Source organism: Coregonus clupeaformis, chromosome 15 (genome assembly GCF_020615455.1).
Source record: "Coregonus clupeaformis isolate EN_2021a chromosome 15, ASM2061545v1, whole genome shotgun sequence".
NCBI classification, from domain to species: domain Eukaryota; kingdom Metazoa; phylum Chordata; class Actinopteri; order Salmoniformes; family Salmonidae; genus Coregonus; species Coregonus clupeaformis.
In genome coordinates, this window is record NC_059206.1 from 23,657,224 (window position 1) to 23,671,404 (window position 14,181).

The 14,181-nt window shown below is 44.4% G+C and overlaps 1 protein-coding gene across 5 annotated transcripts in view; it reads right to left on the reverse strand.

Moving 5' to 3' along the window:
* nrg1 (neuregulin 1) overlaps nucleotides 1–14,181 on the reverse strand; it is a 162,465-nt gene that overhangs the window by 69,024 nt on the left and 79,260 nt on the right. For 3 of the 5 annotated variants that reach the window (XM_041897447.2, XM_041897445.2, XM_041897446.2), the window contains exon 2: nucleotides 189–366. In XM_041897447.2, the coding sequence (XP_041753381.2) occupies nucleotides 189–366 (178 nt within the window). Of the gene's footprint in view, nucleotides 1–188; nucleotides 367–8,960; nucleotides 9,210–14,181 lie in introns of those variants that run through there. The other 2 variants (XM_041897450.2, XM_041897451.2) reach the window with 1 other exon arrangement.

The window sequence follows — 14,181 nt, forward strand, 5'->3', positions numbered from 1 at the left end:
CCAAAAGAGTCGTGCAAGCTACCAAGTCATGAATCATTCCCCGCTCCAACTGTCAGCCAGATTCTGCATATGTCACAAATAAACAGCTTCTAATCGGATGAAATTACAATTTTGAAGGACAGGGCAATAAGTCTTAGAAACGTATTAAGAACTCAAGACTTCTAACGGACTGACGAGGAGGTACTTACTCTTTCTTTCTTTTTAACTTGGTGTCTTTCAGTTTGTTCTTGCCGCCGCCGATCTCAACCCCCTCCTTGTACCACTTCAATTTGGGGGACGGGTTCCCTGCTCCGAGCTCGCACTTCAAGAATGTCTTCATCCCCTCCACGACCTCCACACTCTTCATCTCCTTCAGCTTGGGCTCAGCTGCAACACAGAACCAGGTCAACAGTCATACAGCAGCAGTTAGTACAGCAGGTCAAAACAGGTTCCCTTCATGTCTAAGTGAGGCAGAATGGGTAGCACCGTTCTCCTAAAAAAAATAACAGGTTCCCTTCATGTCTAAGTGAGGCAGAATGGGTAGCACCGTTCTCCTAAAAAAAATAACTGGTTCCCTTCATGTCTAAGTGAGGCAGAATGGGTAGCACTGTTCTCCTTCATGTCTGAGTGAGGCAGAATGGGTAGCACCGTTCTCCTTTAAAAAAAATAAACATTACAAAAAAAACAGGTTCACTTCACTTCTAACGACACCGTAGTACCAGTAGGAAAGATTTTCAAAATAGCAAAAACATACACATTGATGGGCAGCCTACTGTAGGATTTAATTTGTTATTGTCATTGGAGGGGTGTAACCTCCCTGGGTGGGGTGGGGTGGGGGGGGTAACCTCCCTGGGTGGAGGGGGGTAACCTCCCTGGGTGGGGTGGGGTGGGGGGTAACCTCCCTGGGTGTGTTTGAGCCTTGGCCGGCCAACTGAGCTTTGAAAGCCCAAATCCTATTACATCTGTCAGTCATCAGTCCATCAGACCCCCCTAACTCTGCCACCGCAGCTGAAAAGAATCCTTGGGGAACACTACCTTTCTGCCCAATGAGGTAATTTCTGGATAATATTTATATCCATTTATAGGGACCCATTTAAGCTCAAGAGCACCCCCAGAGGCAAACGTTTTGAAAATTAGGCCTAGTCAATGTGCAGTACAAAACATCACTTGTTAGTAGGAGATTTAGAAATCAATGTTTGGGCCTGCCAAAGAAAGGTGGTATTACTCGATTGTCACAATCCCAAGGTATTCAAAAACAGCAGCAGAAGACCACCAGTCCATCATGGGGAAGGATATTCATCTGGAATAACCTTTGCTAATCCTGCCAACCCACTGTTCTGTTCACCGCCATTCACCAACAGTATTCATTCATTAATGAAACAGCAGCAGAAAAATCCCAACAATGCTTATTCAAAGAAAACTATGTGAAATGGGACACCAGAACTTGTATCTGAGTAATGGTTCGTCAATGCAGCTGTCGAAGAGAGTAATTACTAAGGAATTAGGCTAATGCAGGGAAAGATGCCTCGTCACCCACTGACTGGCAGTTAGTGGCTCGACCGACTCAAAGAAAACTTTTACTCGTCGGAATTCATTGTAATTTATTTGTATTTTATGCAGCATTGTTGAGAGTGAACTTGCAAGTAAGCATTTCATTGCACTGTGTACCAGAGCTCTGCTATCAGACCCTAGCCTCTCATTATACATTGGGTTAGGGCCAGGTAGGGCCTGTTTTTTCATCAATAACTAGGGCAGGGCTCGGCTATCACTAAATTGATCACTAACATTTTGAAGCTGAGCCATTTGCTCGTGCTCTGCTGCGCAGTACAGTCATATCTGACTAAGATCATAACATGGTGTCAGAAGTGCGTCGACCTCGTCAAATATAAAACAGGAGAGATTTCACCGGGGGAAAAAAATCAGTGAGTTTAGAGTGACGATAAGTAGCTAACAGCTAACTGCTCTCTCATGTCTCCACATTGAGCAGAGCAGCCCAAGCAGATCCGTTGCTATGGATACTCACAGACCCAGAGCTGCCATGAACAGGGTGCATGCAGATTGAGCATCGTGCAGGGACATAGTGACAGACAGAGAGGAGCAGCTAATGGATTTACTAACAGAGGAAGTTCTCTCTGATTTCAGGCAGAGCCGGGCCTTAAATTTGGCAGACGCAATCGGGCCTGACTAGGGCCTGAGTGTCGCGGGCCAGGGTAGGGTAGGGTCTGAACGTCGCAGGCCTGGGTAGGGTAGGGTCTGAACGTCGCAGGCCTGGGTAGGGTAGGGTCTGAGCGTCGCAGGCCTGGGTAGGGTAGGGTCTGAGCGTAGCAGACCTGGGTAGGGTAGGGTTTGAACGTCGCGGAGCTGGGTAGGGTAGGGTCTGAACGTCGCGGACCTGGGTAGGGTAGGGTTTGAACGTTGCGGGCCTGGGTAGGGTTTCATGCCCGTTCAGGGCTCTCCTGTGTACCATATGTGTCCTGTGCATGTGACAAATTAACTTGACTTGGCAGTCAATGATGCGTGGTTGTGTACGCGCATGCACAGGTGTGTTTTGTTTTTTTGAAGGGTGGTATGATTGCAAGAAACCAGAAATCATCCCTAAAAGCCATGCCACAGCTTTGACATCCTCCAAATTGTTTCAGAATTCCATACTATTGTGCGATACCAAAGTGAATCTGTGAACCAAGTGTCAAAAGTGACCCAAATAAACAACATACTATAAGTGTATTTTACCCCCAATTTCGATCTTGTCTCATCGCTGCAACTCCCCAATGGGCTCGGGAGGCGAAGGTCGAGTCATGTGTCCTCCGAAACATGACCTGCCAAAACCGCAAGAAACAACACCCGCCCAACCCGGAAGCCAGCCGCACCAATGTGTCAGAGGAAATACCGTTCACCTGACAACTGAGGTCAGCCTGCAGGCGCCCGGCCCGCCACAAGGAGTCGCTAGAGCGCAATGAGCCAAGTAAAGCCCCCCCGGCCAAACCCTCCCCTAACCCGGACGACCCTGGGCCAAACCCTCCCCTAACCCGGACGACGCTGGGCCAAACCCTCCCCTAACCCGGACGACCCTGGGCCAAACCCTCCCCTAACCCGGACGACGCTGGGCCAAACCCTCCCCTAACCCGGACGACGCTGGGCCAAACCCTCCCCTAACCCGAACGACGCTGGGCCAAACCCTCCCCTAACCCGAACGACGCTGGGCCAAACCCTCCCCTAACCCGAACGACGCTGGGCCAAACCCTCCCCTAACCCGGACGACGCTGGGCCAAACCCTCCCCTAACCCGGACGACGCTGGGCCAAACCCTCCCCTAACCCGGACGACGCTGGGCCAAACCCTCCCCTAACCCGGACGACGCTGGGCCAAACCCTCCCCTAACCCGGACGACGCTGGGCCAAACCCTCCCCTAACCCGGACGACGCTGTGCCAATTGTGCGCTGCCCTATGGGACTCTCGATCACGGCCGGTTGTGATACAGCCCGGGATCGAACCCGGGTCTGTAGTGACGCCTCTTGCACTGCGATGTAGTGCCTTAGACCGCTGCGCCACTCGGGAGGCCCTATGGATACCTTTTTTAATCAATCAATGGTTTGTTGGTATTTACAAACTTACACCATTACACAGTATGTGCACCATCATGTAACACACACAAAAATGGAACTCTGTCGGGCTCATATTCCCATCAAACATGAATGAAGAGGTATTGGTTAAATCACTAGTTGCACTCAGACTATGCCAATATTTGAGCAGGTGTAAGGTATTTGATATTGTTAGGCAAGGAATTCAGTCTTGACATAACACCCCATACCTCAACGACGTCTAATGCACACTAGAGCGACAGTGTTGAACACAGAGTTCATGTAAAACATTCATTTGGTTCTGCTTGTTGCGGTTGATCCAATGCTCAGTGAGACCTCCTGCGGTTAAATCTCTGGATAGTCTCTGAGGCAATTCATTGTAAGTGATGTAGAAAAACCATTTAGCAATAGCTAACTAGCGCCTGCAGGAACTTAAATCTGCAGTAATCAAATAAACGTTTTATCAACCAATCTCTTTTAGCCAATTTGAACAAGTCAACATGTAAAATAAAAAGTTACTCTTGCATAGTTGAGGATGCTAGTTTACTATTCAAGAGACTTAACTTGCCAGAAGTTGACATTTTACAAAAATATGTGCATCAATGTAAATTCATATTAGAGAGCAAAACTCTCAATCCAAATGTTTGACTGAATCTCATCCATGGTTACAAACTCCAGGTGTTCTTTGAAGGAACAGATAATTGACACAGGTACATTACGAGAGCTCTCTGGAGACACTGGACAAAGAACCGCTGCGATCTCTCTGGGCTGGGTTAAACTTAAACCCCATTCATTTCTGGGCAGATCTGTCATTATTACACAACTGTTGCTCAACCCCAACAGAGCTCACAGCACCTGAACTGGGCAAAGCTTGAGGGAATCACACAAGGGTTTCCCACCTAAATCAGTGTGTGTGTGTGTGTTCATTCATTCATGGCCTCCCTTTTGTTTGCTGTGGGGAAACTCCCTTTGTCAGAGCAGCTATACTTTCACTTCCTTAATGATCATTTTAGAAGAGCAGGAGCCCAACCCAAACGGAACCTTCCCTATAAAAGAAAATATTTAATCTGATAAGAAATGAGATGGAATTCATTGAGTAAGGGAGGAAAAGTAATTCTAGCCCACTTGAAAAACAAGAAACATGAGCCCTTTCGTGTCAAGGTGTTGACACTAACTTCTCAACATTCCCAACTGTTGAAAAGCTTAGACAAAAGCTCTATTCTCACAGGTAACCTAACAACTAAAAAATGACTGTGGACTTTAACATTCTCATGATGGTTACGCCTGTGAAAATAGACAAACATCTAAAGAGACACTTGCGAGGAAGAGGCTGACAGAAATACCTGGAATACAGCGCATTACTGAAAGAAAATATGACCTCAGACAAAACAATACTGTACACGTAGTTGCATATTTGAGCGCTTCTCGTTTCAGCCTAATCCTCTTAGTGGTGCAACTTGGGACCAACAGAGGCACGGCTCTGTGAGTCATGACTGTACTAGGGAGAGGGGCCAGTGGGCTAATACTTTAGCCTACATTTCTATAACTGTTAGCGCACTGTTACATTTAATTTCAGGAGAGTCGATTAATAAGCAACAGTCATACAACTAATAAAATGAGCCATAAGATCTTTATACCTGGTTCTAACACGCACCCTTTGTCCTGATCTTGTCCACATTCTGATTGTGCCAACATTTTTAGACAGGTGTAGACGATAAAAATAAAGTGACACATTGTGATCTGATTGTGAGGTAGTTAGAACTAAACAGAACTAGACAATCATTTGTGCAAGGTGTGATATCCCTCGTAAACAGTTTGGGTTAATGTTCCTATCCACCCAGTGAGGCCAGCAGGCTGGTTTTCTTTCATCGGTATATACTGTATGTAACTTATGAATTTTGTATTGTCAATTTGTTGTCTACTGTATTTAAACGCCACATTAAACAGGTACGTGATACTGCAACTACATTTCCCCATGGGGACAATAAAGCCAGTGAACCAGGCATGCATTGTGTCTGGATATTAATCAAGTGTAAACAGATCTGGATGGTCAAACAATTTAAATTATCATTATACCTCACTCAAATCATTGACAGGTAGCATCATTGACTTATGGCATCAGTAATTGTCACACCAAAAAATAGATCAAACATATTTTGAAAGAATATCTGTCAAATAATTTGCATACAGGGAGGCACCAACTTAATCTGGTCACAATGCAGACAGTGGACAAATGAGAGATGTTACATGTCGGATACAAAAAGGCATGACAGGCCTGACTGAAACAGAACATTTGTAAGTAAACTTTCCAAATGTCGACAAATCGAAATACACTAGACAAGGTGGGAGTTTTTGTGTCGGTAAAATGTACTAAACGAGAAATGTTGTGTGGTCCTCCCACTACGACTCGTTGTCTGGAAAGCAAGCAGTTTATTAGGCTACAGATTAAATAGGTTATGAACTTCACAGGGTGGTGAAAGTGAAAGGGGATACCTAGTCAGTTGCACAACTGAAATTTGTCTTCCGCTTTTAACCCAACCCCTCTTAATCAGAGCGGTGCGGGGGACTGCCTTAATCGACATCATCGGCGCCCGGGGGTTAACTGCCTTGCTCAAGGGCAGAACGGCAGATTTTTCCACCTTGGCGGCTCGCGGATTCAAACCAGTGACCTTTCGGTTACTGGCCGAACGCTCTTAACCGCTAGACTACCTGCATCCCCAAGGTGATCAGTTTGATGCTCCTTTCTAATAAATATCGGGGTCTTATTCTGGTGACATGATCAGTAGAGGGGAAAATGGCAACATAACGCACCAGAAAACCATCAGTAGAGGGGAAAATGGCAACATAACGCACCAGAAAACCATCAGTAGAGGGGAAAATGGCAACATAACGCACCAGAAAACCATCAGTAGAGGGGAAAATGGCAACATAACGCACCAGAAAACCATCAGTAGAGGGGAAAATGGCAACATAACGCACCAGAAAACCATCAGTAGAGGGGAAAATGCCATGGAAACCCATTTAACTTCTATTCGGTACACGGGAATTTAATGCAAAAAGGTATTTTTATGTGCACTACGTCATGCACAGTGTTTTATCCACAACAAGTCAATTTTGATGGAAACATCTCTGGTGGGAAAATGTTTTTATGCCGATTTTTGAATATTCGCATGAAAGTCTGTTGCCAGTTTGATGGAAATCTATCTAGAATTAAAGATTTTTTGGAGGAGGAAGATACAATCATCTGTCCTGTAAAATAAATGTCATAAGAACATCTATGTTCATACTTTGTCAATGACACAGCACTAACATTTCAGAAACCAGCACCAAGCCAAACAACATGGACAGAGTTCATTAAACATTTTCCATTCATATTCTGCCTGAAAATGAACCTTGTGGCTATAAAAGCACATAGAGGGAGCAAAACTGCAAGGGGGATAACTTAATTTATGCCCATCTCTTTGTTTGCTCAGGGTCGGGACACCGCTAAGTCCTGGCCAGCCTTTTCAGCTGTTTCCCCATGTCATGGAGGAGCTCCCTTTGGGGGAACTCCTCCGCGTTTTTCAAACCACAAATTTACACGGATCAGTCAACATTCCAAGCCATGCTACGCCAGTAAGGGAGGAATTCCATGATCTAATACTGTGTTCCAGACAATAGTTGAGAGGTCTGGACATCGCCAGACTTCTTGACCAGGAGACCCAGGACTATTGTGACTGGCTTGGTAACTTCAGAGTAACTTTTGGTCTAATTCTCTATAATTTCTTAAAAAGATATGGCAGATGTTGTGGTCTTCAAAGTCATTCTGGTAGAGAGGAGAGCGACCATACAGTAAGATGGGCCCAACCCCATTGCCATTGTCAATCATTTCAAAGCATGTTTGTGTGCTAATTTATATATCAGACAATGCAGCATATTTTCACAGTTTTCATACAGAAGAGTTTTGCTGGGGATGTGCTTGATTGCACCGCTGTCAGTAATTATGATGCATCGCTGTTCAGTACAGAAATGAGACGGCCATTGGACTACTGATGGCCCTCCTGTATTTTATTGCAGTGCTGAACACATTGACCAGAATTCTCTCTATGCTGTATTTGGCCAGGAAACATTCAAAGGTGTATTGAATTGAAATGAATTGAACAATGCATTGTCAAAGGCCTCAAGCAAACACAATGCTTTTGTACTATGCCTCTACCTGTACGTTCAGCCTACTGTGCATGTTGATCACAGGACAAATAACTTGATTAATAGCATGATATATATCACAGTGGAATCTGCTTTGACAATGTACAATATTCACTCTCAATGGCAAAAACCACAGTTAGGCCATCTATCAATATGGGCACAGATTTTAGTCTGGCGTTTTCAAATCCAATGCACTCCGTTTTGCATCATATTGACAGAAGATCTATGAATTTGTACAAATAAAACTATCAATAAAAGCAGCATAGGTCTGGCTGTAACTGAGCTTTGCAAAAACGGACCCAACACCTGTCAAATAGGAAGTTCCCCAAAGACCCCCAAATTATTCCACATCTGCCACCAAATGGACACTGCCACAAGCAGGAAACTCAACAACAGGGATCAAAGCTGGGTAAGGTTGTGTTTCAAACCCAAGATATTTCCACTCCTGATGTTAGCCGACGTTTTAGCCATGAAAGTGTCCCGTATTAACGGTCTGTCTTAGATATTACAATTCTGAGAAATTGAACTCCCACGGCTGACAGTTATAGAAAGCCATGGATAGAAGCAACTTGTTTGCATCAATTATTAGCATTTTTGACTTTTTAAAGTTCACGTAACTACAGTTTATCAGGAACACCAGGAATTTAAAACGGGTTGCACCTGTCAAATCACAGGACTGTGATATAAACGACTCTTGATGGGCGCCTACTTTACTATTCAAATTCTTCTATAAGTACATTGCAATGCCAAAAATAAATAAACTATCTTTAACTTGATAAAATCTATGCACTTAAATAAGAAAGAATCTATGAGAAGTTTAGCTAAAGTTTCACTAAATTGTGTCTCACGTGCGCCAAGAAGACAATGTTTTCGGCTTAATTTGGTTATGAAAGGAACAACAATTTTATCTGACCAAACTTACTGTAGTCACATTTAGTCAAAGCAAATAATTTATCTTCGAATAATGCAAAAGTGTGTTTCCATTAGACGTAATAAAATAGTGAGTGTTTCATGGACTAAAAGTCCGTAGGTATGTTTTCAACTCGTGGCCTTGAGTTAAAGTTACCCTCACTCACCCAAACACCTGTAGCACTCACCTCGACTTTCACCTTCACAAATACCGGGTTTGAATAGATACATAATAGCGATAACTTTCCGTTAGCCTACTTTTGCTAATAACTTATTTCGTATTTAAAAAATCAAAGTAATGACAGTTTACCTTGTGGAGAGTTGTCCGTTGGTGTCTCTTTTTTATCTTTCTTATTACCTGTACCCTTTTTATTTCCACCTCTCTGCCTTTCTTTCCCTTGTTTCTGGTCAGACATGTCTTATTCTGTGTAGTAAATAAATTCCTTGAATAAAACTAATGCCGAAGTATTCTCCAAGTGTCGTCTGCCTGCAGTTCTCCCGTGACTTAATGAATTCAAAGTCCTATGAGCGGAGATGGGGCTTGTGTTTCTCCAGTCAACTCTGGAATAGTTCGTATGCAACAAAGTTTACATCTGTATCTTGGTTAACTGTAAATGGGAGGAGCGTAAATACACGCTAAACGACGCCTTCTGATTTAGTATGCTGGTATGCTTTAGTATGCTGGTAAAAAGTATTTCGGGAAGGAATTCATCTATTTCCCACTCCTACAATTGGCTACATAGTCTGAAGTGCATCTGCCATGTGCCAGATGTAAAGCATATTGTCATGTTATTTTATTTTCTAACATTTGCTTTGTAAGTAGGTCTACCTCTGACAATTAAAAACGGTTGGTCATCTGTATAGGTTAGCAAAGGCTATACTATTCAAAAGCGATGATTCTGTAATATTGTTCGATTATCTGATAAAATAGCCGTTTCATTTCCTTCGAAGACCAATAGCCTAACCTAAGAGCAAACTACAATTTTCCAGTCCAATGGATATATGACAACCACTGACACAGTGTAGCATTATAACTTATCACCTGACACCGTGTACATTATACAGACCACACTAGATACTAAACCTTCTAATCACATGATAGATAGTTCGCTGAACTACCTGCGCTATATTTCACCTCCCTTTCACCCACTACAGCCCTAGCAGCTGATACACGTGAAGGAACCACTTCAAGTTGACAGACCAGACATTGAACTCTGATTGTCTACTCTACACACCTTAAAACCACTTTAGCCCACTGAGCTGAAGCTAACAAGTCGTTAGGTCCCAGACAACGTTAGGCTACTCATTATACGAGTGTACTGTAGTCCTATATTTTGAATCTTTGTTAAAAGTGTTTATCCCAGCATTAGTAAGTAGTAAGGCCAGACAGTTAGACAATATCATGCCGGTTGCCATAACTTCAATTTCCTGATCTTTAACAACAGGTTAAGTCATGCCTAGGAAGTTGGATATCATTATGTGGGCATTGGGTGGTCTATAGTGCTACCACTTTGGTCGCATATGCTCCTAAATATTTTTGCTGTGCTACCTGGAATTTTTAATATGGGAGCACCAGTGCCCCTAGAAAAAAAATCACCAAGATGATAACATTTAGTGGAACAGAAGGAAAGGAAAAGGAAGAGCTTCTTCAGGTATTTGAGCTTCAAAAGTAACTAGGATTCATATAGGCCCAATGTGGGCTACATCTAAAATCTATTTTATTGTGCTTCTTAACCCTATATTTTGTAATTGCTGGCAATTCTTATAATTAATACCTCAAATATTTGTCATTGTGCTCCTAAGTTTCTTCATGTTCTCCTACTTTTTTCAACTTAGGAGCACATGTGCTCCATGTAAAAATAATTCGGTACTTTTCCACATTTGCGTCACATTTTCTATAGGGTCATAGGATGACGGTGAGTTTCCTATAGGGTCATAGGATGACGGTGTGTTTCCTATAGGGTCATAGGATGACGGTAGCTTTCCTATAGGGTCATAGGATGACGGTAGCTTTCCTATAGGGTCATAGGATGACGGTAGCTTTGACACCACGTACTACCAATTTAGAAATACACATTCCTGGTGACGAGTATAGTTTATGTTCCAACAGTTTTAGTCAGTACCGTCCTCCTGCTTGTGTGACAGAGGGTTTCCTTAGTGGCTGCTGGAGCATTCTCAACCACATGTCTGTACAGAGAAAAACCCTACAGATCACACTTACATTCTGATTGTAGTACTGTCCTTAATACACTGACATAGCTTGTATCAGTCCATATTCAATATGAATTGCTATCTTGAGATGGAACTGGGTGAATATTGGCCATATACAGTGCCTTCAGAAAGTATTCATACCCCTTGACTTATTCCACATGTTGTTGTCTTACAGCCTGAATTCTACACACAATACTCCATAATGACAAAGTGAAAACATGTTTTTAGAAATGTTTGCACATTTATAGAAAATTATATACAGAAATATCTCATTAACATAAGTATTAACACCCCTAAGTCAATACACGTTAGAATCACCGTTGGCAGCGATTACAGCAGTGAGTCTTTCTGGGTAAGTCTCTAAGAGCTTTGCACACCTGGATTGTGCAATATTTGCACATTATTCTTTTAGAAATTATTCAAGCTCTGTCAAGTTGGTTGTTGATCATTGCTAGACAGCCATTTTCAAGTCTTGCCATAGATTTTCAAGCCAATTTCAGTCAAAACTGTAACTAGGCCACTCAGGAACATTCAATGTCGTCTTGGTAAGAAACTCCAGTGTAGATTTGGCCTTGTGTTTTAAGTTATTGACCTGCTGAAAGGTGATTGGTCTCCCGGTGTCTGTTGGAAAGCAGACAACATGTTAGGCCTACTGCTGCTAGGTAGCTCTCTCTCTGCTCTCTCCCTCCCCTCTGTCTGTCCTTGATTGCAGGAGTGAAGTCTGGTGTGCGGGAGTCAGGGTTCCAGCTGCAGCTCATTCACCATAATCACCTCAGCCTTTAAGACCCGGTCAAACTTACCACTCATCGTCAGATCATAGTCAAGACGACCATGTTAGTCTCGCTGCCGACTCAACCTGTTTATTTTTGCTCTTTGTGTTTTGGCCTGTTCTATTTACTTTTTCTCCTGTGCCACAGATATTTGGAACCTGACTCCTGCCTCCGCTTCACTCCTGCCACCACCATCCTGCTCTCCACTACCGGACCTCTCTTTTGGACTCACCACGGACACTAGGACATTACGGTACCACACCTGCCCTGACCTGGATCTGTTACCCTCCCTGTAACCTGGACTTGCTCTTCCCCTATTATTGGAAACCTGGACTATTGAACATTTTAAATAAACCTGTTAAACCTTCTCTGGCTTGTGTACTTGTCTGCATTTGGGTTCTAATACTGGTAAATCATAACAGTATGATCTGACCATCATGAACCCAGCAGACAGTAGCTTGGATACCACCCCAGAGTGCACTCCAATTTGGACTGCCATAGCCAATCAGGGCATTTTACTTGGCCAACATGATACCCTGTTTAAGACGATTGCTGAGGACAGTCAGGTGCTGCTTAATCAGGTTCAATTACTCACCAATCAAGTGTCTGCCCTTACTACCCCTTCAGCCCAGATCAGAGAGCCTTTTGTTCCTGCTCCAGAGCGCTACGACGGGAACATGGGAACCTGTGGCGATTTTTTTGACTCAATGCTCGTTAGTGTTTGAACAACAGCCCCTCACCTACGCCTCAGAAAGAGCCCGTATTGCCTACCTTATCAACTCTACTAGCGGTTCCGCTCGTGCCTGGGGATCCGCGGTCTGGGAGAGTCAGTCAGACATTTGCAACGCTTACGTTGCCTTCACCACTGAGATGAGGAAGGTTTTTGACCACCCCGTACGAGGCAAGGAGGCTGCGAAACGGTTGTTTTCTCTTCGGCAGGGGGGCTCGCAGTGTGGCGGAGATGGCAGTGGAGTTTCGGACTTTAGCAGCAGTGAGTGGTTGGAATGACGAGGCATTACAAGGAGTGTTCATCAATGCTTTGTCTGAGACTTTAAAAGATGAATTGGTGTCATATGATGAATCGCCTACGCTGGATAATCTTATTTCACTCACCATCAGGTTGGATAATCGGATTCGGGAGCGCCGCCGGGAGAGGAGTGTTAGTTCCAAGCAACCTGTCTGTCATCAACAAACTCCTCCCTGCATCTTCCCCTACGGAGAAAGCCGTGTCTTCCCGAGTCGATACGAGGAGCACTGAACCCGAGCCATGGAGGTGGGTCGGCACGGTTGTCCTCAGAGGAGCGTGCACGTCGCATTCAGGCTCGGGTCTGCCTGTATTGTGGAGAAGCTGGTCATTTCGTTCCTTCCTGCCCAGTTCGTCCGGGAAAAGGGCCGGCTCATCATTAATGGGAGAAGTTTTGGTGAGCCGAGCAGCGGATTCTTCCTCTTCTCCCCGCATTCTGCTCCAGGCATCCCTCCAGTGGCAGTTCCAGAATCTCTCTGTTAGTGCGCTGATTGACTCTGGTGCAGACGAAAGCTTTTTGGATAGAGAGTGGGCTCAACAAATGGATTTGGAGACTGTTCCTATGGACTGTCCGCTGCAGGCTAAGGGTCTGAATGGACAATTGTTGACCCATATTACCCATCAGACTGTTCCTGTTTGTCTTAGAGTGTCGGGAAATCATCAGGAGAACATTCAATTCCATATTATCGACTGCCCACAGACCCCTCTGGTCCTTGGTGTCCCCTGGCTCATAAGACACAATCCACACATTGATTGGGTGACAGGTAGAATTGTTTCATGGAGCACATTTTGTCATGTGAATTGTTTGTGTTCTGCTCTGACTCCTGCCAGTACTGTGCCTCGACCTCCACTGGAGTCCATGGATCTTTCTAATGTTCCTGACGTGTATCATGACCTGGCATCCGTTTTCTGCAAACACAGAGCTACTTCTCTTCCTCCTCACCGGCCTTACGACTGTGCCATTGACCTCCAGCCAGGAGCCCCGCTCCCCCAGCAGTCGCCTGTACAATCTCTCCCGGCCGGAGACGGACGCTATGGAGAACTACATTCGGGACTCCTTGGCGGCAGGTATTATGCGTCCTTCCTCGTCACCTGTAGGAGCGGGATTCTTTTTTGTTGCTAAGAAGGATAAGACCCTCAGACCCTGTATTGATTACCGTGGACTTAACAACATCACCATTAAGAACAAGTATTCTCTGCCTTTGATTAATTCTGCTTTTCCCCTCCTTCATGGTGCTACCATCTTTACGAAACTGGATCTACGAAATGCGTATCACCTGGTGCGCATTCGTAAAGGTGATGAATGGAAGACTGCCTTCAACACACCCATGGGACATTTTGAGTATCTGGTTATGCCTTTTGGGTTGTCTAATGCCCCTGCTGTTTTTCAGGCACTAGTCAATGATGTCCTTCGGGACATGTTGAATCGGTTTGTTTTTGTCTATCTGGATGATATCTTGATTTTCTCAGAGTCCTCCCAGGAACATGAACTGCATGTGCGCCAGGTGTTGCAAAGGTTGTTGGAG